Below are 26,476 nucleotides of genomic sequence, written 5' to 3' on the forward strand. Positions count from 1 at the left end.
CTGAAGAACAAAAGGACAGCAACTTGTCTGTTCCCCTTCCCCCAATCCCCCAGCACTGTTCCCATCCCCCCAATTCCCCAATAAAAACCTTTTTTTTTTTTTTTAAACACACCTCTCAACCATAGCTCACACCCGACTGACTGAACCAAACAAGTTGGAGCTTGTTGCACACTGTTACTAAGGTTCAGTGCGCCACTTCCCGTATTGAAGATCCCTGCCTTTCCATTGGATGGCACTAGGCAGCAGCATTCACTGTAGTTTTTTTATCACAACAGAAAGAAAGTCTCCATGTTACACATCATTTCTGGTATGGCAATTTCTGTCAAATAAAAACATTACAGTGTATCTTCACCTTATTCACTGGATCTGGCACTGTGTGACCTCTGGCTCTTCCCCAAAGTCAAAATGACCATGAAAAGTAAATGATTTGAATCAATTCAGGACATTGAGGCAGCCACGACAGTGCAACTAAAGACACTCATGGACGAGGGCTTCCTAAACTGCTTCAGAAAGTGGCAAGAACAATGGGATAAGTGTGTTACAAGTGGGATTAAGACCCTATGTTTACCTCCATTGTAGCCTAAATCATACTCCGTGGTAATTGTTGGCTTATGTAGCTGTCTCCCTTGGGCGGGGCTAACATTTCACTGTGTAGTTTACCCAACGCCTAGAGCACTTCTACATGCAATATGTTTGTTGAAGGTTTGGGTGATTAGAAACACCTTCATAAACAAAAAGGTGTTTGATATAGACCTGAAGTCTTAGTAGGATCTAAAAATAAATTCATCTCTAAATACTTCAGTACTTCCCCAATATGTTTTTTCTTTTTAAATATAAACAATACCATTATTATCTAGTAAGATTTTGATAAGCAGAAATTGAGAAAGGGTGTTCTAAGAAGAGGGAAGATTATTTGCAAAGACATTAAGGTGAAAAATATGAGCCAAGTTTAGGTGACAGCCCCAGTTTGGCACATCCAGGTGCGTGAAGGGTAGCATCACTAGGTAATCTATAAATGCAGATTAGGCTTGTATAGTGGAAAGCCTTGAAATGCCAGACTATTTGCCCCTTAATTTGGAAGGTCAGGGGGGACCCTGAAGAAGAAATGGGTGATCAGTGGAGGGATGAGGTGCTTTAAAAAGATTAATATGTTCTCTCTTTTCCTGTTTGTTCATCTGGTAAACCCTAGTCTCACTTCAAGAGTTAGCTCAAAGTCTCTTACCCAGAGATGATGTCCCTGTATCTCTTCGGTATACGTTCTTCCTGGAATAAAAAGATAGAAGAGAAATGGGGGGATAGAGAAGGAGAAGCTCTCAGGGGACATGAGGGAAATACCAGTTCCGTGGTAACCAAAGGAAGAGGTAAAATACAGAGTCAAGGAGTAGGATATGTTTGTTGTCATGTGCTTCTTAGACTGAAGAAGATAAACGCTGAGAAAAGGCTGTGGAATCCAGTGACACAGTGCCCAGGGGTCCTTTTTGAAAGAGCAGTTTGCACTGTGTACTTGAGCACAAACTGGGTTAGGGGTTAAGGACTGAGCAGGAAATGAAGAGGCTGAGGCAGCACTACTTACCTTCTACTTTGTAGTATTTAAGCACAGAAGGAATGGCTCCGTGGCCAAGTGGAAAATGTTTTAGGCAAAAAGGAATTGAAGTGTGTTTAAAGTTAAGGAAGACCACGGCAGTAGATAAAGAGCTTGATGATTTAATTGTGACAGAAAATGAATTTTTAAAAAGGTGATGCTTTGGTAACAGCAGAAAAGAAAGTAGAAACATATTTGACAAAAGATGCTTAATTTTTGGTGGAGACAATTTTAAACACAACTGAAGGACAAAAAAGAGAAGACCTAAAAAACGGAGAGACCTACAATATTTTGGGTGGGAAAAACTCAGCATCAAGAAGCTAATAGTTCTCCCCCAAATTAATTTGTAAATTCAAAGCAATTCCAGCCAGAATCCTCAAGGATTTTCACAGAACTTGTCTAGCTCATTGTACATTTATACAGAAAAGCCCAGGGCAGAGAATTTTAAAGGACAAGAGAAACAGGGGGCTTGCTCTGCATTATAAAAACACTAATTATGAACCTATAGTAAGTAAAACATTCGTTTATTCAACAAATTTATTGGGTGCTTATGTGCCAGATACCTTTTCGGGAGCTGGAGATGTAGAGCAGTGAAGAAAAAAACCCAAAAAACAGGAAAGTCCCTGCTTTCATGGAGCTTACATTGCTGCAGCCTTTCCCTAGGGGGTGTGGAAAGGGCAGTGCTCAGAGAATGGTGAGTGTGTGGTCTGGCAAACACGTCAGAAAGTCTCTATTACTTTTAGTTTATTGCTTGTAAATTGGATCGACATATTAAAATCCTGCTTTTTATCAAGCATCAACAGCTTTTTCATACTGTCACTGGAAGCATAGTCTTCAGGGCTCGCCTTTTGGATAGTAGTATTTCACATGGATATAATATAATTTTTGTCCCCAAAACTCCAGTGATAAGGACAACAATTATTTCTATATTTTTTCTATGATTAAATTTTGTTAATCTTTTTTTAAAACAAAGATGTTTAAAAATTTTAATCAAATTTGTTGATCCCCTTTTTTGATTTCTTCTAGGTAGAGATTTGATAAATATTTGATTTTGTTTTTTCCTGATTTATCTGTAATCACATTCATTTATTCATCAAATCTGAGCCTCTGCTGTGTGCCAAGAAATATTGTATGTGCTAGAGTTCCAATAATGAACAAAATCCAACAGTCCCCATGCTCTTGGAGCTTTTATTCTGGTGGGAGGAGATAGATAAAACATAAATACACATATAATGTCAGGCGATAAGGTGCAGAAAAATAAAATCGCATGAAAGGGATAGAGACTGATGGTAGTGGGAAAGAGCTATTGTTTTCGAAAAGGGTTTTGGTAAGGCCTCCCTGAAATGACTGAGCAAAGAGCTGAATTGGGTAAGGGAGGAGAGAGCCCTGAGGATATCTGGCAGAAGAACATCGATAGCAGAGGGCAAGCAAGTGTGAAAACTTGGGGTGGGTGTGGGGGAGAGCACTTGGGATATCTGAAGAAGAAAGCTGCCAGGGTGCCTAAAGCAGGGCGAGTGGGGGAGGATAGGTAATTTTAGAAAAGTAGCCAGAGACCCAGCCCTGTCTGTGGGTGTGGTTCCAGGGTTTTGAGCAGCAAAAGTGATGTGAGAGTGTATGTTAGGATATGAGACATTTGCTAGTCACTTATCTTTACTAATCACTTATATCCTTTATCAAGCAATCTTTCCCTTGCCATTATTTTGTTTTGCCTTGCTCATGCATTTGAAGAATTTACTTTTTGTGTGTGTTTTCTATTGCATTTCCTCATCTCTTCCTTTCTTTGCCAGTATTGCACTTTATTTTTATTTATTAGATTTATTGGGGTGACAATGGTTAGTAAAATTATATAGGTTTTCAGTGTACATTTCTATAATACTTCATCTATACATTGCTTTGTGTTCACCATCCAGAGTCAGTTCTCCTTCCATCACCATATATTTGACCCCCTTTACGCTCTTCTACCACCCTCTTCCCCTTTACCCTCTGGTAACCACTAAACTGTTATCTGTGTCTATGAGTTTTTGTTTGTTTGCCTTGTTCCTTTGTTGCTTTCAGTTTTATATCCCACATATGAGTGAAGTCATTTGGCTTTTGACTTTTTCTGACTGACTGATTTTGCTTAGCATAATAATCTCAAGATCCATCAATGTTGTCGCTAATGGCAGTATTTCATCTTTTCTTAGGGCAAAGTGTTATTTCATTGTGTATATATACCACATGGTGTTTATCCAGTCATCTATCGAAGGACACTTTGGTTGCTTCTATGTCTTGGTCACCATAAATAATGCTGCAGTGAACATTGGGGTACATATATCTTTATGGATAAATGTTTTCAGGTTTTTTGGGTATATACCCAGGAGAGGGCTTGCTGGGTCGTATGGTAATTCTATTCTTAATTTTTTGAGGCACCTCCATACTTTTTCCATAATGGTTGTACCAATGTACATTTCCACCAACAGTGTATGAGGTTTCCTTTTTCTCCCAAGCCTTTCCAACAGTTGTTATTATTTGTCTTGTTGATGATAGCCATTCTAACAGGTGTGAGGTGATATCTCATTGTGGTTTTGATTTGCATTTCCCAAATAGCTAGTGAAGTTGAACATTTTTTTATATATCTGTTGGCCATTTGTATGTCTTCATGAATTGAAAACCCAGAAATAAACCCACATATATATGGTCGGATACTTTTCGACAAAGGAGCTAAAAACATACAATGGAAAAAAAGAAAGCCTCTGCAATAAATGGTGCTGGGAAAATTGGAAAGCCACGTGCAAAAGAATGAAACTAGACTGCTGTCACTGTACACTAAAATTAACTCAAAATGGATCAAAGACCTAAACATAAGACCTGAAACAATAAACTGCATAGAAGAAAGCATAGGTACTAAACTTATGGATGTTGGGTTCAAAGAGGACTTGATGAATTTGACTACAAAGGGAAGCAAAAACTAAAATAAATGAATGGGACTATATCAAACTAAAAAGCTTTTGCATAGCAAAAGAAACCATCAACAAAACAAAGAGGCAGCCAACCAAATGGGAGAAGAGATTTGCAAACAATGCCTCCAATCAGCGGCTAATATCCAAAATATATAAAGAACTCATATAACTCAACGATAAAAAAAACAAATAATCTAGTTAAAAACTGCACAGAGGTCTTGAATGAACACTTCTCCCAGTATTGTACTTTTAATGATTATTTTTGTAATGTTTTAGTATCTGACAGTTTTTCCTTACCACTTTTCTCTTTTGAGGATTTTCTTGAACATTTTTATCTGTTTATTCTTCCAGATGGCATCTAAAATAATTTTCACACATTTTTAGTAAAAATACTATTCACATTTAATTGAAATTGCATTCTATGTAAATTAATTTGAGGAGTGTTGACATTTTTGTTTAGTTTGTCCATTAAGGGACAAATCTGTATCATACAAAAATTTAAATATTGGATCATTCCTATTTTTTACTTTATTTTGTTGTGGTTGATAGGAGATATAATGTAATTTTGAAATGACTGGTATGGTGCCCATCTGGGTAGGGATACTATTTCATTCAGTTCAAAAGCATTTTGTTGAATTCTTACTGTGTGCCAGGCACTTTTGGCGTTGAATCCAGAAATGAGGGCTCTGTACTGGGAATTCAGCTAGTTAGCAGGAATTCAGAATTTATTTTTGGTATTAAGGCAGAATTCTATGAAAGAAATGACATTGCGTCCTCCTCGCTGCCTAAAGGAATAATTTCTCAAGTGCCAGAATGAAAATAACAGCGTTGAGAGACATTTTTATAAGACATCTTCTCGTCTGCTAGCTGGAAAACCTAAGGTGATTATTAATTTCTCAGTTAACATTTTAAAAAGGTTTTTTTCCCTACTAAAGAAGTAATACATGGAGAGCCCCAGTTTTACCCATTAGTGGTTCTGTAAATCTACCTCTCAAATCTCAAACCCATGAACTTCTCTCCATATTTACTACTGTCTGCATTTTACTGCTAACTCTCTAGTTCAGACCACCAAGTGTCTGCCACCTAGACTGTTACTATTGCTTTGTGACTATTATCCTTTTTTCTTGTCCACATTTATAAGCCATTTTCCACACAACAGCCACAGTGATCTTTTTACATTTATTTTTTATTATAGAAATTATCAAAGCTTAAAAAATAGTATAATTAATTGATGTGTACTCATCACTTTCTATCAGGAATTATTAATAATGATCACTTTCCAAATATGTTATTTCATCTATAAATACTTCCTTATATTTATAAATGATTAAGGGCTCCTTTAAAATACCATAACCACATGATAGTTGCACAACTCTGAAAATACTAGAAAGCATTGCATTGTATACTTCAGATGGAATTGTATGGTATGTGAATTAGATCTTAATAGAACTATTAAAAAACAGCCATTTTAGCATTATCCTATTAGTAATATTATAATATTGGGTCTTTGGAAAAGTCATGATGTATTTTGTCTATGTTTTTCAAAGGTCATTTAGTTATATAAAGAGCAAAGATCTATCAATGATATATTGCCCGTTTTGTTCGATAACCTTTTGCCATCTTTCAGTGAGCTTCGTAATTCATCATTCATAGAAGGACCTGCCTTTATTGGCGAAAAACTGAACAAGGTGCTGATTTACAGCCTCATCTGAATTGAACGTTATACTACACATGGAGTTTTGAAGAGAGCAAGACAAGTGGAAGTCTGATGGTGCAAGGTCAGGTGAGCATGGTGGGTGTGGCAACACATCCTATCCAAGCTCCCATAATTTTTGAGCATAGTGCAGATGTTTATTCGCGCCGTCAAATCAACTTCTTTGAGTTCATTCGGAACCCAAATATCGAACTTGCTTACATATCCCAGCTTCTTCAGGTGGCCATGAATGCTTGAATGATGGATGTTCAACGTTTCTGCAATCACTCGTGTTGTGTAACGTGGGTTTGACTCGATCAATACCTTTATTTTGTTGTCATCAACCTTGGTGGGCCTCCCTGACTGAGGAGCGTCATTGAGATCAAAATCACCAGCACGGAATTTCGTGAACCATCGTTGGCACTGACGTTCTTATATAGCATAGTCACCATAAACTTTATGCAACTTTTCACAAGCTTGACGCGCTTTCTTCTCTTTATGGAAGTAAAACAGTAAAATATGGCAAAAGTGCACAGTTTGGTCTTTCATCTTCAACTTGTAAAATCTCCAAAACTCAACAAATTGCTCAGTTTTTTTTAGAATGAAGCTAGAACTGTCAGCTGTCAAATGACATAGCAATAACATAGATGCGAATGACTCTAGTACTTCCAAAAATGAACTGGTGCCATCTGTTGCAAACAAGCGTTGTGACTTTTCCGAAGACCCAATAATTTCACAAAACCATCAAATAGCCAAGTTCACATTTCCCCAATTATCCTTATAAATGTTTTTTAACACTTTGACAAAGTTTTAAACATAAGTCTGATCATGTTATTCTTCTACTTAAAATCCTTCAGTGGCTTTACATCATATTTAAAATAAAACTCAAATTCCTTATACTAGCTTGCTAAGGTCTGGCCTACAAAGCCTTTACATAATGTGGCTCCCTGTACCTCTCTTACTGTATCTCTTGACAACTAAATTGTTCCTACTTCAGGGCCTTTCTTTGCATTAGCTGTTCCCTCTGCTGGTATGCCCTTCCCCTATATTTTCACAAGGCTGGATTCTTCCTTTCAATTTAAATATTCCTTTCTCACAGAGGTTTTCTCTGAAAGTCTCCCAATCTCTAATCTAAAATGGTATCCCAGTCATTCTATGTCAAATCATTCACTTAAAAAATATTGGCATAGCAGAGTTTATTATCTGTTATATACCTTTTTAAATTAATTTATTGCTCTTTCCCTTTTTCTGTACAACCCCCCCCGCCCCCCCCCCCGGCTTTTCAGTCATGTTCACTGCCTGTCGCCAGTGCCTAAAATATTAATTGGTGCATAATAGACTCTCATTAGGAAGATATATTTATATAAAAAATTGCCCAATGCATACCAGGTGTTTGGTATTTATAAAAAGATTTTTTGTACATTGAGGCCTGCGCAGGTGCCAACCTGTCTGTGGTTGAGGTTGCTCTCTGCCTCATTAAAGCAAAGTAGAGGGTTGTCTTCTGGGAAGACAAAGTCTTCTTCTCTGAAAAAGCCTCTTACATGAGGCCTCATGAGTATGAGTCTTCAGTTGAGGTAGGGAGAGAAGACAGTGGTTATAACCAGGAAGTCCAGAGTGGGGTATAGTCACCTCCAGGATGTGTTACTGTTAACCCAGCCTGGGCTTTGGGATAGTCATAAAAGTGGATTCCTTAATAATGAAATAATAATACAATTTAAAAAAAAAAGGTTATTTGTAGAATATATTCACTTCATAAACAGAGTTCCAGTCTGATATTCTATTTGGAAGGGCAACTTTTTGTTTTAAATATTTGTATGTTGCTTTTGTTTCTGTAGCAGTTACAAGCTCTCTGAGGTTACGAGATGACGATTTTTTTTAGTTTGCCTCTTTCATATAGAGTTCTACGCACTTCACAACTCAACTTTGATAAACAAATTCCGCTTTTGTTGTTGTTTGGCAAAACATAGAGCTCTTGCATGTATAAGGTCGAGAATGTTACCAGAATACCTTGCTAGTTTCATTCTCCACTGTCACGTTTTCCTTTTATGCTCAGTTGTGGACCATTACACCCTTAGCTTGTGAATTACCTCTACTAGCTGTTCTCCAGTGAGGTAGCCTAAGAGTAGCTGTGCTAGGCTGAATAATGGCCCCCAGAGAAGTGATGAGTTAAGGACCTTGAGTGAGACAGGGAGATAATCCTGAATTATCCAGGTGGGCCCATTGTAACCACAAAGGGTCCTTACAGAAAAGAGGCTGAAGGAACAGAGTATCAAGAGAGAAAATGTAAGGATGGAAGCAGAGGCTGGAATGATGTGCTTTGTGGATGGAGAGAGGGACCAGGAGTCAAGGGATGTGGCTCTTAGAAGCTGGAAAAGGCAAACAGATTCTCTCCTAGAGCCTCCAGAAAGAATGCAGCCCTGCCAACACCTTGACTTTAGCCTTGTGAGACCCGTTTCAGACTTCTGACCTCCAGAACTCTAAGAGAAGAAGTGTATGTTGTTTTAAGCCAGTAAGGTGTGGTAATTTGTTACAGCAGTTGTAGGAAACTAATATAGGGACTTAAGTCAGGAAAGTTTGAATGATCACAGAACCTGTAGTGTTCTGTTGTTAATCTGATTTGCTGGTTTAATAGTTAGCTACTGAAAAGGAGCTAAATAATTGAGATGGCAACTTTGGGAAGGTAATTTCAAGGGAGAAGAAAAAAGGTGTAGTTGATGGAATAATTTTATAGTGCAATTAATTTTATAATTAATTGCAGTGTCAATTTTATAGTGCAACTAAGCTCTTGATGGCTTTTTCTCATATTTTACACAGATCAGAAACCCCTTGACCTTGCCCAGGGGGCTGAAGTGAAACACATTCTTTTTGGTAATAAGGTATGTAGTAATGGATTAAAGTTACATAATTTTTAGAAAAAAATTTCATTCTTAAAATATATAGATGCATTTTTAATGAAAATATGTTTTTCAATAGGTCCTCTACAAAACATTGAAACGATATGAAGGCCCTCTCTGGAAGGTAGGTTGGGGTGGTTTTTTAATTATAACACTAGAAAGAATTCTCAGGTGTTCTGTTTTTGTTTAAAATTTTTTTCAGTTATTTCTGAAGTATATGTGATTTAATCATTCTTGGAGTTTTATAATGCAGCCGTTTTTGATGGCTGGACTTTATTAGGTTTCTACTTATGGAAATTACTGTCTTTCATGTTGATGGTCTTAAGACATTTAGGTGACCAAGTTTGCACAGAGCAGAGTGGGGAAAATACATTTTTTTCTTACTTACTCATAGAATTATAGTATTTTTTTATGAACATTGAAGCATGGAGGACTTAGGAAGAATTTAATATATGAATTGTCACAGAGCCCACATAGTCTTTCTGTTTCTAAAAATTTCTGTGTGTTTTGGAGTTCAGTTATTTTCCATAATTAACTATTTTAGAGGACATAATTCCTTCTGCACTTACTTGCAAGCACTCCCTCTATATATTTATGTACATGTATGCTTATATTGTATAAAAGAAATTTAGGATAATTTTTTTTTTAGAAGTACATTCGGAACTTTGAGGAAATTGTCTTTGAAGCCTACAACTGATATATTTCTTATAAATATCCCTGAACAGTATTGTCAGAACTATAAACTGTGTTCATCGTTGATCTTATCAATATGGCATTTCTTCTGTTCCTGTTACCCTGTAGTGGTATGTTTTCATTTCTGCACCTAGTACCTAAGTTCATGTTTGATCATTTTTTAATGTTCAGTAGTTCTGTCTAGTTGAAAGACTCAGAACTGTCATAACTTAATTACTTCTTTTTTTTTAATTAAAATATATCAGGGTGACAATGGTTAGTAAAATTACATTGGTTTCATCATCTATATATCACATTGTGTGTTCACCACCCAAAGTTAGTTCACCTTCCATCACCATATATTTGAGCCCCTTTACCCTCTTCTTCTATCCCTGCACCCCCCTTACCCTCTGGTAACCACTTAACTATTGTCTGTGTTTATGAGTTTTTGTTTCTTTATTTGTCTTGTTCCTTTGTTGCTTTCAGTTTTATATCCTACATATCAGTGAAGTCATATGGTTCTCAACTTTTTCTGTCTGATTTATTTCGCTTAGCATAATAATCTCAAGATCTGTCCATGTTGTTGCAAATGGTATTAGTTCATCTTTTCTTATGGCAGAGTAGTATTCCATTGTGTATTTACGAGTATACCACATCTTCATTATCCAGTCATCTATCAAAGGACACTTTGGTTGTTTCCATGTCTTGGCCACCGTGAATAAAGCGGCAGTGAACATCAGAGCACATATGTCTTTACGGATAAATGTTTAATTACTTCTTAACTGTCAAAGATTTGAATCTAGATATGTTAGCTTGGAAAATCTTTGTTATTTTTTTCCCTTAGAGTTCAAGATTTTTTGGCTGGAGATTATTTTGGGTAGTGTTAGAACATGGAGTCCTTTCATGGTATAGGAAACAGTAAGTATTATGATCTTTATACTTATTAAATTTCAGCATCTAAATTTTGAAAGATGAAACATTTTCACTTATCTCTTTTCCTTTTACCTTGATAATTTAATATTTATTTTGAAGGCCTGATGCAGTCCATAACATTTATCGCCAGGGATGCAAGCACCTAACTCAAGCAGTGTGCACGGTAGGATGACACACGCATCTTTTGCTCAACCCCTGAAATCAGTTCTGCAAGTGATTACCCTAAATTATTTATATAAGCTGCCTTGTTAAATCTTGGGGTAGAAAGTACTTGTATATGGTTTTATATGAGAATAAGTGAAGTTGGGCATCTTCATTTTAAAACTATAACCAACTTTTGTTTATCTCCACATATTGTGGGATGAGAGATGAGTGATCCAAAAACATTTACACAAAGCTTTTAACATTTTGTATGTGTATGTATGTATTTGTGTATATATACATATATGCATGTCCGTGTGTGTGAGTGTATTTGTACATGGGTAAATCAGGACAATGAAAGATTTTCTGGTGTTAAAATTCTATTTAAAGCCTATGTCAAAATCAGGATTCTTAGGTTCTCTGTATTCACATCTGGCTGTTTTACCAACCAGGAGAAAAAGCAAGTTTTTCCTCTTTGAAGATTAGTCTAAGTCTGCAGCCTAGACATGCCTCGTTGGTTCCCACTTCAAGTCCTTCAGGGTTGTCAGCATGCCGTGGCTGTCTGTCCACTCCTTAGAGCTCAGCACCTGCCTTTTTCATTGTGAACACTCGTACCAGCTGCATTTCCCTTGGGGAGTCACAGGCTTAGTCACATTCTCCAGCATTACAACCTAATGACAAGCTGGTCCCTTCAGTGTCTTCACACGCCTTCCACCTTTCGCATCAGACCAGGCCAGGGAGGGAACCTCTTTCTAGTCTTACCCACGTGATTAATTTTTTTGTTCCTTCTTTTGATGTAATCCTGGCCATTCTCTTCTGTTCCTGCTCTTGATTCTTTTACTTAATACCAAGGTTTTTCCTCAGCTGGATCTTTTATCTCATCCTTACCTACCTGAAAACAAAACAAAAAAACAAACAGTTGCTCCTGCTGCCCTTTCAAAATATTTTGGTGTTTAACTTCTCTGGAATGGATAGCTCCTGTTATGTTATGCCTCACCTCTGTTTCTTATATAAATGTCTGTTTCAAGCCTACATTTATGAATATCAATACATTTCAGTGCATATCGATACAAACTAATGGGCATTCATTGAATGACTGCTGTAAGGCAGGCTCTGTTCAATCTGTTGGGTTGTCGGAAAAGTCATGACGCATTTTTCCAATGAAAAACCAAAAAAATACGTCATGACTTTTCCGACAACCCCATACTTTCTTTAGGTAGAAGCTTGAGTTATTGATCTGAGATGTTTTTTCTTCTCTAATACAGGTGATTACAGCTACAAGTTTTTTGTTTTTAAATAAAGTGTGGTAGACTACATATAACATAAAATGTACCATCTTAATTTTTAAGTGCACAGTACAGTGGCATTAAGTGCATTCACATTATTTCGCAGCCACCACCATCATCCACCTCTAGAACGTCTTCATCTTGCAAAACTGAAACTATATACTCATTAAACAACAATTCCCTATTTCCCACACCCCCAACCCTGGCAACCACTGTTCTACTTTCTGTTTCTATGACTTTGACTACTCTAGGTACCTCATATAAATGGAAGCATACAGTATCTGTCCTTTCATGACTGGCTTGTTTCACTTAGCATAATGTCCTCAGGCTCATCCATGTTGTAGCATATGACAGGATTTTTTTTTAAGGTTGAATAATATTCCATTGCATGTATACAATGCATTTTATTTACCCACTCATCATCCATCAATGGGCATTTGGATTGCTTCTATCTCTTGGCTTCTATGATAATTGCTGCAGTGAACATGGGTGTGTAAATATCTCTTCAAGATCCTGTTTTGATTCTTCTGGATATATACCTAGAAGTCGAACTGCTGGATCATATGGTAGTTCTATTTTTAATTTTTTGAGGAACTTCCATACTGTTTTCCATTGCAGCTGTATCATTTTACGTTCATTATCAATAGTACACAAAGACTCCAATTTCTGTTTCTTCTCATCCTCACCAACACTTATTAACCACTCAAGCCTTCTTTTTTTTTTTTTTTTAGCTGAACCATCCTGCCACCTGTTGGCAGCTCAGCGGTAGCTCAGCTCGGGCTGGACTCGAACCGCTGTTGCTCAGAGCTCAAACCCTTGAGTGAGCTCTTAACCAACTGAGCCACTCGGCTGGTCCCACTCAAGCCTTCTTACGCTTACTGTTTGCATAGTCTCTCTTTTTCTATTTCTGTACTTTCAACCTATCTAAAATTTTTTATTTTCTGTCTTTTGTAGATAGTATATATTTGGGTCCCTAGCAACCATTCTGACAATTTTTGCCTTTTAATTAAATTTATTTTGAGAATGTGTTCCACTTTCTTACTTCTTCATGTGTCAGGTAATTACGGATTGTATCTTAATATTGTGAATGTTAGGTTCTGGAGATTTTGGAATCTGTTATTTTCCCTATTAAATGTTATTTCCTTTGCTTCAGCAGGTCATTTTCTTGGCTAGGTTTGGATTATAAGCTGTTTCTTAGACAGCAGCTCTGGTCTGCATTCTGATAGGCTGTATTTAAATGACTGCTTTGAATTTCTTCTGTGCGTTGGTTAGAGATGTGAATACACAGAGTTTGGGGATCCCTCCTCTGTCCCTTTCCCTTGGGGATTCCCCTACTCTCTTTAGTATTTATGGCTCCCCAGCTTTGCTTTTTTAATTACCAAAGACAGAAAGACTGGATTTTTCTACCTGTGCCCTTGCTATTGTGTCACTTTGCGGACTGTACTTAGTCCCAGGTGAAAAACTTTGGGGATGGGAACTCAATGGCAAAGCTCCTTGTTTCCTTTCCTCCAAGAGAATGTGTGTCCCCCCCTCCCCCCCATAACAGTCTGTCAGCTTTTGTTCACTCTCCAGTTCTTTCAGGTAGTGGCTGTTTGTTTTGTGTCTAGGTTTTATAGTTGTTTTCTGCAAGGGGGTGGAGAGGTCTTCTGGTAGGCTCTTGCAGCACAAGTCTATCTTTTTCCATTCTTAAATCTCCTCACTTTCCAAATTTATATTTTAAAAAGACACAATTACTTCTTCTTTCCTTTTTCTCCTTCTTTATCAATCTTATCTATCCTTGTTCTTTTACACTCAGTTCAAACATTTTTCTACACTCTGGCTCCAACAAAAGGCTTGGGAGACTGGTATGAATAAGAATTTGGAGCTGTGATACTTAAAAGATTTTATAGCCTAAGTGCATGCTAAACTATATTTAATAGAATGGATAAAACTAAAACTACATACCTAGTGGACTATTAGTATTTTCTTTGAGTACGTAAGAATATGAAAGCCAGATTTGACATAGATAAGCTACAATGCATTTGATACTTCCAGTGTATCAATTTTTCTCCTAATTTTTATCAATCAGTATTTTGAATGTTAAATTGGGTACAATTAAGTCATGTTAAAACCTTTAATTTTATATGTAGGTAATTTCAGAGTTGTATTTTATGTGCATGGATGGTATTGCCTTACTGACTTCTTTATATCCAAGGTAAAATCCACTGATAGCTGCCTCTTCTTTATTAAATGCTTTGATGACACTGTTCATGGCTTCAGGGTTCCTAAGAATAGCCTTCGACAGTCAAGAGAGGTAATTTTATGGATTCTTTTATCTTTTATGAAACTTAACACTTAGAAACAAAGAAGATAAGTTCAATATTACCATCTCAAATCTTGTTCATTGTACCTTCTTAATGGAGGCAATTCTATTATATGAAACTTTTGAAATTTGGCTTAAGAATTAGTTCTTTATCAATTTGTGCCTAGAGGAATTTTCTGTTCATAATTTTTTTTTCCATTTTTTATTCTGTTAATGTAAGGGGCCCTCATTAGTTTTGGGGGAAAAGCTAAATGATTATTTAGTTTGCCTCTTAATTTGTAGGTGAGGAAACTGAAGACAGTAAGATTGAGGAGATCTCCCAAGGTCACGTAGCTTGCAAGTGACAGAACCTGGACACCAATCCAGGTGCTGTGATTTATTACAGTGTAAACTCAGTCTTTTTGGTAAATTGAACAATAGCAGCAAGCAACGAAATTAGGACTCATGTGACAGAAATTCACAGAGCAGCTATTTAATGGAGAATCCACATTCCTTTAGATCGAAGCAGTGTTTGTAGCCCCATCTTTTTTTTGTAAATTTTGTAAGGGGTTGAAAGAATCTGTCTTTCAAAGTGGTTAATTTTGGCCCTGCTAAGAACCCTAAACAGTCCAAGTCATGACTGTCCCAACATTTCATAAAATGGTAAGATTTGACCCAGAGTAATGCTATAAGAAATGAAGAAGAAGTAAAACAGGTATTTTTAGGGGAAATATTCTGTCTTTTTGTGAAATCATTGATTTTTTAAACAACAAAGTACAAATTAAAGGATCAGGGCAATTGTTGACTCTCTTAAAAAGATCTAAGTTTTTTGTGCTTATAATTTGATTGCAAGTTAGTAAAATTGTTTCTGGATACATTATTATACAATAATTTATTCAAAAGTTTTGAGAACCTATAATTTCAAGTGAAAAATTCTCTATCCGTTATCTAGTTTTTATAATGCATTTGAGTTTTAATACTAATGAATATATAAGCTTATAGATGCTATTTTTTTAAAGTATTGGGAAATTTTTTATCTAGACATGTCATGGACAAGAGATCTGCATCATTATTTCATTGTTGGTTGTTTATTTTCTTAGGCCATAATATTTTTTTCTCCATGCAAACTTTATACTTTCCAGATTGTCATATTACCTCTTTTGAGTAAAAATGCGTTTCACTTTTATTTAAATCCCGGTATTATTTCAGGACTGGCTGGAAGCAATAGAAGAGCATTCTGCTTATAGCACTCACTACTGTTCCCAGGACCAGTTGACTGATGATGAAGAGGAAGATGCAATTTCTGCTGTAGACTTGAAGGAATCATTAGAGGTAAACAGGAAAACTTAACCTGACCTTGATAGCTAATTCTGTCATTCAGGTTTTATCATGAATTAAAAAAAATTTTTTTAATTGCGAGGTTTTGAAATTAAGATTTCTGACTGTGGAGGTTGGGTTGCTCTTTGTCTAGTAATATTCTATGGCTATTCATAATGTCTCTGTTATGGTGATACTATCAAACGTCTCTGTAGATACTCTCTAAAGATGTAGGCATATGTATCTTTTTTTGTTAAAATTTTCACGTTGCTGTAATCAGATTGCCATTCTATAATATTTGAAAACTGCTGCCAGTAGGGGGCACATCCATAACTTGACTTGCTGCCCTTTATGACTTTACTGCTCATTTCAGAGTTTAAATAATGCAACCACAGCAATACGTTTCCTGGTCAGTAGTTTCATTTAAAACCACTTGTAATCTGTAAATTTTGATTAGAGATAAATTAAAATGTCAGTAATGAATGGAGAGGCCCTCATCTGAAGTGACACCAATACCATATCCTTACAGAAATATCAACATATGCATTGTAATTGAAATGAAATAGATATTTTTGTCTTGCCACAAATTTTCTGGCTGTACCTTTTAAGTGGGAATTGGGTTTGGAAGAATTAGAACTATGAAAGGATGATGAGTTTCAATCCAAATAATTATGTCAGAGCATATGAATTTGCCTATTAAGTTTAATTCTTTTTTTTTAATGAAATGAATTACTTGTAGTATTTGAGTGTTTTTAAATCAACAACTTTATTGAAATTAAGTTTGCTAATACCTAAGGAGTTATAATAAGAGCCTTATACATTTAAATTAGTAAGAGATTTTGACTCTTTTGATCCTTTGTCTTAATTTATGATGAAACATTAAAGAATTTGAGTTCTTTCATGTTGTGTTGAAAACATTCCCCAGAATTTATTGACAGTGGTTTTACTGGTACTCCTTCTGTTTTAAAGCCTATTGTGTAATGTCATAATCATGAACATAATTTTCAGATCAGTGAGCTTTGCAAAAGTTACATCAAACAGAGCATCTAAAGGACCCTAAAACTGTTTGGATAAATAAAGAAGACTTAAATATCCATGGCCAAAATAATGTTAAATGTAAAAATAATGTTAAAAGTAAAAAATGAAAATGCTAAATATTGGGTAGTCGGAAAAGTCATGATGCATTTTTGCAACGAAAAACATAGAAAAAATATGTCATGACTTTTCCGACAACCCAATATTTTAACTTTTATTTAGTATTCCCTAAGTGAAAAGAAATCCTTTCCTATTTATCTACCCTCAATATAAGGTAAATGATAAAACCTGGAAGGACTTACAGAGTATGCCAATATCTTTCCAGGATTATATGGGGTAATTGTAAAATCTTTTTAATAGAAGTTACAGGTAAAATAAAAGTGTACTAATTTACATATTAAAAATTTTTTAAAGAAATATTTCTTCTTTAGCATAGTTTTCAAATTTTCGTGTTCTCAGCCTCAACTATACCTCACATACCTCTCATTTGAATATTGTGTCTTTGCTAACTTTACAGCCATGAAATTTCTGCTGTAGATTTTATAGCACCTGAAGTCAGAGTTTTAGCCAGTGTTCAGCACTTTTAGATTTTGCAGGTTAGAGACATTTCTCTGTCCAACAATTTGAATGCTAATTCCATGAATCTTAACTCTGTCACAGCTTCTGAAAGTTGGTCCAAAATAGGTAAAATCTGAAATGAGCTTTGAAGTATGTGGAATTGTAGCTTGTGGGAGACTGGCTTCAGAATGCCCTTGATCCTTGGGTTCTTAAGTTGCAAGGAAATTCTGGGACCCATTTGCGAAACACCTATTCTAGATGTCTACAGACATCTAATTTTCTAAAGGAAATTAGGAACTCTAGGACTGGAATACTCTAAAACCATCCGAATTAACATAAACTAACCTTATTTCCTCAACATGCTTTTAGACTTGTAAGTAGACCTATAAGAAATTAGGGGAAAACATGTTGTCGACACTGAAAAAGCTGACCATATGGTACTTTTGATCTCAGTTTACTTCAACCCAAAATGAAGGCCCCCAAAAACTTAAAACATTTTCTCTTAGCTCTCTGTCTGTCTGTCACTGCCTTGCAGTTAGGCCTCCAGAGAGAAAAGTATTAGACGAATCATAGAAATATTGGCCTCATGATTGTTGCCTTAATGGCAACTTGAAAATATTTCAGAAATAAAAATTGGAAGAGAAATTCAAACACAGTATTGGTATAGAACTGTATGATATCTACTAGTCACATGTGGCTATTTGCATTTAAATAAATTAGACTCAAATCATAAATTCAGATCCTCATTTTAACTAGACACATTTAAATGCTCAATAGTCACATGTAGCTGCCACCATAGACAGTGCAGATACAGAACGTTTCCATTATCGTGGAGAGTTCTGTTGGACACAGCTAGGATAGGCCCGTAGGTTTGGGGTGGTACTAGCAAAGTGGTGTTTTATTTGTTGAATATATCTTGATTCTACAGAATCTGAACTCCTTATTATAAGAAGTAATAAGCAGATGATGCTAAATTTTAACCAAATGAGAAAGTAATATCAAACTTTCCTGATTTAAGAATAAATGGTTCCTGGGGCCGGCCGAGTGGTGCAGTGGTTAGGAGTTGGCTTGTGACGCCAGCGCTGAGCAGCGAGGCCCTGGTTCAGATCCCACATGAGGGCCAGTGATGCTGCGCCCTCTACAGCTGAGATGGTGAACAACAGCTTGACCTGGAGCTGGGCTGCTGTGAGTCGCTGGCGACGGCATAGGCTGCAGTGGGGCTGGCCAGTAGCGGGGGCGTGCGCTTTCGTGAGCTGCCCTGACCCACTGTGAGCGCCTGTCCAATGGCCAGCACGTGACTGCCTCACCTGGAAAGAACGCAATGATAATAACAACATAGGCCAGTGAAGCGACATCCTCCACAACTAGACTGAAGAACAAAAGGACAGCAACTTGTGTGTTCCCCTTCCCTGATTCCCCAGTGCTGTTCCCTTCTCCCAATTCCCCAATAAAATCTTTAAGAAGAAAACGAAAAGAATAAATGATTCCTAATTAAAATATGAATGTCCAGAAAGATGAATGTGCACCAACAGAGGACTGATACATAAAGATTGGTATATCCATACAAGAATGAGGCAGATTTATATAAAAATATTTAAGATTTATATTTAAGTGATAATGGCAAGGTATAAAATGTTATATTATGCTACTATGGAGAAAAAAATGTAGGGATGTGCACCCACAAATTTGTGTAGGCTTAAGTCATCCCTGGAAAGATGAGAAATTATTAGCAGTTTTGCTTTGAGGCTGGGAAAGAGGGAAAGCAGGGACTGTACGGCTGATAGGTGTGTGAGGAAGAGTTGCCTCTCTCTGTACATCCTTTTTTTTTTTTTTTTACTTTGTGTAAATATCTATTGCAAGATAAAACATGAAGAAGATTACAGAGCAGGGCCATAATAATCACCTGGTACTAAACAGAATAAATGTGTTAGGGATTTACTTAGATTGAGGGAAGATGTAGTATGGGGCTAGAGTTAGGAAGACTTGGAGATGAGTACTGGGGTACCAGCACTCACAATACTGGCTATTTTCTGAAAGGAGGAAAGTTATCAGAGTTCTATAGTCTATTAGTTAAAAGTTTAATATATTGAGGTATAATTTTTATACAATGAAATGCATGCATTTTGTGTCTTTAGTTTGATGTTTCAACAAGCGCAAATACCCTGTGTAACCACCATCTCTGTCAAGATACAGAACATTTTTATCACGTCACAGAGTTCCCTTGTGCCCCTTCCCAGACAATACCCTCCACATTCATGTCAGGTAACCACAGATGTGCCTTCTGCCATTGTAGGCACTGTCAGTTTTGCCTGTTCTAAAAGTTCATGTAAATGGAATCATATAAGGTGTGATCAAACAATATGGTGAATGTTTAAATTTAAAAAAATGTATTACAGTAAAAGGCACATTGTCGTGAATCCCCCTCAAAATATTCCACCTCTCTTCGAACCCACTTATCCCATCGTTCTTGCCACTTTCTGAAGCAGTTCTGGAAGTCCACTTTTTGTGTTTTTAGTTGCGCTGTTGTGGCTGCCTTGATGTCCTGAATCAATTCAAAACGTTTATCTTTTATGGTCATTTTGACTTTGGGAAAGAGCCAGAAGTCACACGGTGCCAGATCCAGTGAATAAGGTGGATGAGGACACACGGTAATGTTTTATTTGACAGAAATTGCCATACCAGAAATGATGTGTGACACGGAGCCTTTCTGTTGTGATCACAAAATATGGTGACTGCTGCTGCTGAGTGCCATCCAGCGGAAAGGCAGGGATCTTCACTATGGGAAACGGCGCATGGAACCTTAATAACAGTGTGTGACAAGTTTCAGCTTGTTCAGTGCAGTCAGTTGGGTGTGAGTTATGGTTGAGAGGTGTGTTTTAAAGTGTGCCATAAATCATCCTCCATCATGACAATGCTCCGTGTCACACATCACTTCTGGTATGGCAGTTTCTGTCAAATGAAAACATTACGGTGTGTCCTCATCCACCTTCTTCACTGGATCTAGCATCATGCGACTTCTGGATCTTCCCTAAAATCAAAATAACCATGAAAGGTAAATGTTTTGAATCTGTTCAGGACATCGAGGCAGCCATGTCAGTGCAACTAAAGACAGTCACGAAAAAGGACTTCCAGAACTGCTTCAGAAAGTGGCAAGAATGATAGGATAAGTGTGTTTGAAGCAAGGGGGAGTATTTTGAGGGGGATAAGGGCAATGTGTCTTACTGTAATACATTTTTAAAAATTTAAACATTCACCATAGTTTTTGATCACACTGCGTATGTGCTCTCTGGTGCCTGTCTTCTTTCACTCACTATGTTGTGTGTGTCAGTAGTTTGCTCCTTTGATTCCTGAGTAGAAGCCTGCTGCTGTTCTTAATTAACCAAATGTGGATTGTCTGTAGCAGATAGCCTGAAATTAATGACCTCTCTCTTCTTTGTCAACTCTTCCCTCAATGCTCACCCTTTGATACACATTTTTAAGCTGTCTCATAGGACAGGGATCATAAAGCAGCTTAACATCAACTTGAATCAAACAAAAACAGCTGAAACCTGGGTGGGCAAAGGTGGGAGCAGGGGATCCGGGTTGTGAATGTGGTTCAGCTGCTCAGCTGGGGGCTCTTGGGGCCTCCAGTCCTCGCATCAGGTATGAGCCTGTCCTTGTGTTCTGTGCCGAGATAGCAAGGGTTTAAAATACTGTCACACTTTGAGTATTAGGACATTGCTCATAGTGGCATTCCATAGATGCAGAATAAATAAAAATTAAAACCTAAAGAGAGTCCCATATTCCCCATAAGGTTAATGGCATAGAAGTCAAGAATAAGACACCATGCTAGTCTCTGCAAAGAACTCATAAACATTAACCTTCACGAACAGATTTTCGGTTTTCATAATATAACCAGTAGCTGCAAAGATGAAATTACAGCAAATTGAAGAATGTGTTATAGTTTATTGTTCCTCTGTTTGTTTGTTTTAGTATCAGTTAAACGGCACTAATTGTTTAGAACAGAAGACACATCTTGTACCCAACCATAAAACAGTATGCGGAGATTGAACCTTCTCCAAATAACCTATTGTGTACCTTTTAAGACAAGGAACTCATCACTCAAGGAAACACACGCTAAAGGAAGTTGAATAGGATTCAGGTGTTTGAGGATGATGCTATGGATAGTGATTCTTGTCTTTAATTATAACATCAGGAACGATCATGTTTCTTACAGATTTGCAGTCTGCAAATGAAGCCAGTGCTTACTTTTATGTATCCAGCTATCACCATTAAAAGGAAAACAGTAGTCTTGTCTTGAACATGGGCAGGCGTATTAAATATGCATAGAGTGAAAATGACGATTTTGTATTAATAAATTATGAGTGTTACATTTGGTGGCAGTGCATGTTTGCAGTGCCCCCAAATGGACTTTTTTTTCCTGCCTTCAACCTGTATTCCCAGGCTGTCTGAAAAATTATCCATCATACCATTTCACTTTCTGTGGAGTTTTAAATTGCATAGTGTAAGTATTCTGTCTCTTAAAAAAAAGTAAATTGTATTTTTATGTTGTTAGAGCTCTCAAAGCAGAGTAATGTCGATTTTCAAGAGAATATTGCCTGACACTAATGTGGTAACATGAATAATTCTAGTGTGGTTGTGCTGAGTTTCATAAGCACTAAAAAATTTATAAGAGGAAAAAGGAGCAAAGGGTGCTTACCTATGTCACCTTGGCACATAGATCTGATTTGGGGGGCAATAAAAAATGTTTAGTGTTGGGCCAGTTGAGATTAGGAATACAAAGTAGGGAAAATTCATAACACTTAAATATATTATTCTATCTATAATGGTGTGATTCTAATATTAATAAGGTCAAGGTTCTCAGAATAAGTATTTTTATTGCCATAACCAACCAACTTTACAATGATAATTTTCTTGCTTATTCTTCCACCTCTTTAAAGGGAAACTATAAATAAAATTAACTCCAAAGTTACATTGTTAATATAATAAATGGATTTATCTAATTTTTCATTTTGGACTTCCAAATATACTCGTAAACGAAGGATGGGATTCAGCTTATATCATGAAACTCCATGTTTTGCTTTTAGGGTTCCATATATGGAGAAATTTCAAATTATAAGGAATGATGCTTTCTGTAATTGACTTTACCTTGTTTTTATAAGTTTTTCCAGAAAATGTCCTTATTCATCTGATTGTGTGGGGGTTGTATGCATTTAGATTGCATGAACAAAAACCAACTTGTGATTTCCAAATGTTAGTACCATCTGGATTTTTTTTTTTTTTTAGATTTTACTGGGGAATTGGGGGAGGGAAACAGCACTGGGGAATCAGGGGAAGGGGAACAGACAAGTTGCTGTCCTTTTGTTCTTCAGTCTAGTTGTGGAGGACATTTCTTCACTGGCCCATGTTGGTATCATCATTGCGCTCTTCCCGGGTGAGGCAGATTGGTCGCCGCCCTCTGGACAGCTGCTCACGGCGGCTCTTGGCAACTCACACCGGCTGTCGGCTGCTGACTCTGGCTGCCGGTCACACATGGTAGCTTATGGCAGCCCACTGCAGCTTCACTGCAGCCTACGCCGTCACTGGCAACTCACAGCAGCCCAACTCCAGGTCGAGCTGTTTTTCACCATCTTAGCTGTAGAGGGCAGTGTCACTGGCCCTCATGTGGGATCCGAACCAGGGCCCTGCTGCTCAGAGCTGGCGTCCCAAGCCAGCTCTTAACCAAAGTGCCATTCGGCCGGCCCTGGATTTTTTTTAACAAACAGTTTTAAAAATATATTCTTAAGGAATGTATTTTTTAATTTCTCAATGAATTTAAGCCCACTGAAAGTGTTAATACATCAGAAATCTAACTCCTCAGATATACCAGGGTTCTAAGGAGATGTCAAAAAAATGTATACACATGACTTGTATTCCTCTTTTGTTATCAGTATATATTTTAATATATATACCTTTCTTAAAATGTGTATTTTAAGAAAGTTTTCCTTTCTTAAAATGTGTATACATTTTTTTGGCATCCTCTACCTATGGTGTGTAATGATTTATTAGGAGTAATTAATGCACTTCTATGGCATCTACACAGCCGTTGTTGACTGTATTTAAAATTAAGAAGTATTTTTATTAACCTGTATGTGGTTAAATGTTATATTCAATTTTTATGGAAATTTTCTCTGTTAGGAACATGTCTCAATTATTACAATGTATCAACCTATGAACTAGATGTTTTGATAGAAACATTAAAGCATCTGAAATGTAAAAGCTCTTCATTAGTTTGTTTTAACTTTGCCTTCTTTTTTTTTTCTTTTCTAGAAAGCACAGACATGCCAGCAGAGACTAGATAGGGAAATTTCCAGCTTTCTCAAAATGATTAAGGAGTGTGACATGGCTAAAGGTAAAAAAGAAAGAAAAGAAATAGACAAACACTACCAAAAAAACCTCCCACCACTCTTTAATACAACCCATTATTATAGATATTGACCTTTGTAGTTTTGATTGACTATACATATTAAATAATTTTTGGTTGTGAATTTAGCACTCCATTTGATAAAACTATTTTGAAATTTTAAAAGGGCTATTTAAAATTTCTATGCATGGAAGACGTTTGTTTTACATATTAAAATGTTTTTATTCTTTTAAGAAAAAGAAAAATAAAGTTAATGTTCTGGGGCTGTAAACTCATTTTGGTTGTGCAATGGAAATTCTGTTTATGAATGTCAGAAGACTTGGAATTCGGAGTGAAACTCTTGGGTTTGAATCCTTGCTCTATCACTTACTAGTTCTTACTTTGAATAGTACGTTTAACTTCTGTGAGCCTCAGTTTTCTCATTTATTATTGAACGGATTGGTTGTTTCCAGGTCTTAACCTTTTATAATTCTAAGAATATATACATGAACTTGTCTAGCTATGATTAATCTACTGTTACACTTTTTATGTCTTCACTGCCCATTAGTTATGAATTATGAGTTGACTATAAATACATCAAAAATCAAAATACAATCCGATATAAGACCCAATACAAAAATTAAGTATTGAGAAAAAATTACTTTGTTAAAGAATTATCATGTTTCTTAGACTTTATCTCTGATGTTTTATAAATAACTCCTCTAAAATATAATTGACTTAAGGGTGCCGGCTAGCTCAGTTGGTTAGAGTGTGGTGCAGATAATACTAAGGTTGCCAGTTCAATCCCTGCATGGGCCACTATGAGCTGCACCCTCCTTAAAAAAAAGAAAAAAAATTCTAAATATAATTGATTTAGTTGTCTATGAATATATTATTAACTTTCCATTTTAATAATGAACTAGTTTCCCTAAGTGAACTCTAGGTTTAGTTTACATGTGCCCAAAGAATGTGAAGAAATGTCAATATTAGAGTACTTGAGCATAAGTATTCTGTATTGGTCCAAATGTACCTCAGGTGTCCCTTTACTTCAGTTCAACAAACAATTATTTATATCATCAGTGATAGCTTTTGGAAGGAAAGCAGTTAAATCATTTTGATTATTAATTGCAGGCTAGAATATTGTGTTGCCTAGCACTGTTCATCCTCAGTGGACTTTTAAAATAATAACAGATTTATTAAATATAATTCATATAACCTAAAATTCACCATGTAAAGTATACCATTCGGTGCTTTGTTTTTGTTTTTGTTTTTAGTATATTCATAGAGTTATTTAACTAAGACCATCAGTGAACTTTTAAAACACCATCTTTACCAAGAACCATCAAAAGTGAGAAGAGACACTAACATTTAAAAGACGTAGAAAATGGCCAGAGTAAGGTGAAATATAAAGATTAATTCCTTTAACCTGGACCAAAGACAGAAATTATATCAGAACTATAACCAAATTAAGATTTTTCTTAAACCTTGAGTCAAATCTCTTGGTTCAGATTATCTTTATGCCATGTCACTCATAATAATGGCATTTGTGCTCTTCAAGAGATGCATACCATTCAGTACCAAAAAAGAGAGATTTCATTTTGGACACTGCCATCTGGGATCTTTGAGATGTTTGATTATGATCTGACAACCCCATTTCATATATCTATAATAAAATTCAATGGACTTATACACAAACAATTATAAACATTATTTTTTGAAAGTTTGGTGTAGACAAGTAAAACTACATGTTACATAAATAGCAAGTGACTAAGGTTAAGATAATTTCATGAATGGAATCGGAGCATTGAAGATCGCTCTCAATGCCAAGGGATTGTACAGAATCATCTCGCTCCATGTGTTTTATTAAAGGAAGCGGATAGATACACACCCTGCTCCAGACTGTCTACGCAGTTTGCCAGGGATGTCTCTGGATGAAAAACTAAAACGTTCGTGGACAGAATCCAGATCTTGTGGTTGAAATTGTTCGTTGTCTGACAATTTAGCACAACATTTTATGAACTTTATGACTTAGTTCCCTTCCTTGTTATTGAAACTTCTACCATTATAGCTCACTCCGTATTGCCTCAAACCCTGATTACTGCAGAAGCCTGCCCTTTATTCTGCCTGCCTTCTGGGACCCCTTCTCCCCGCATGAATTCTATCCTTGAAGGGAAGTGAATCAGAAGACTTTCAGGAACGCTTCCAACTTAAAATCTGTGTAATACTTCATTATTGCTTGCCAGATTAATTTTAGAAAGATAATTTTTTGATAATTTTTTTGTGTGTTGAAAAAAATCTTTTATGGGTCTTTGAAACTATAGAATAAAATACTCTTTATCATGGCATCTAAGGACTTTCATAGCCCTATTTCAACCTGATTTTTCAGCTTTATTTGCAATTATTCTCTCCTATGACTGTAAACACTTTTGACCAAACACTGTGCCTTTGGTCTGAAATGTCCTCTGTTGTAGTACTACTGTCATTTCCATGAGTGGACCTTAAACCTAATTTCTCTCTGGATGAATGCCAAAATTTCTGTATCTGGCATTGGCAACACACCATTCAAAGAGTGCAGTTTTGAAATCTCTACTGTTTTATCTTTACCAAAAGCCTCGTTGCAAAAGCAGATACAATCACCCAAACTGATAAAGCTTTTGGAAGACTTCCTGAAGGCCACCTAGTCAATCTGTTCTTCCATAGAAGCCTAAATATACCATTAAGTAGTAGCCAGTTTTTGACTATTTTAAATAATTGTAGTGTGAA

At 36.4% G+C, this 26,476-nt stretch overlaps 1 protein-coding gene across 3 annotated transcripts in view; it reads left to right on the forward strand.

Annotated features, from left to right (window-relative positions):
• OSBPL1A (oxysterol binding protein like 1A) overlaps positions 1 to 26,476 on the forward strand; it is a 222,336-nt gene that overhangs the window by 65,029 nt on the left and 130,831 nt on the right. For all 3 annotated transcript variants that reach the window (XM_019656152.1, XM_019656153.1, XM_019656154.1), the window contains 7 exons: positions 9,029 to 9,090; positions 9,188 to 9,232; positions 10,625 to 10,698; positions 10,813 to 10,876; positions 14,335 to 14,433; positions 15,631 to 15,753; positions 23,641 to 23,722. In XM_019656152.1, the coding sequence (XP_019511697.1) occupies positions 9,029 to 9,090; positions 9,188 to 9,232; positions 10,625 to 10,698; positions 10,813 to 10,876; positions 14,335 to 14,433; positions 15,631 to 15,753; positions 23,641 to 23,722 (549 nt within the window). The remainder of the gene's footprint in view (positions 1 to 9,028; positions 9,091 to 9,187; positions 9,233 to 10,624; positions 10,699 to 10,812; positions 10,877 to 14,334; positions 14,434 to 15,630; positions 15,754 to 23,640; positions 23,723 to 26,476) is intronic.

The sequence above is a fragment of the Hipposideros armiger genome, unplaced genomic scaffold (genome assembly GCF_001890085.2).
Source record: "Hipposideros armiger isolate ML-2016 unplaced genomic scaffold, ASM189008v1 scaffold_255, whole genome shotgun sequence".
In the NCBI taxonomy this organism is placed as follows: Eukaryota; Metazoa; Chordata; class Mammalia; order Chiroptera; family Hipposideridae; genus Hipposideros; species Hipposideros armiger.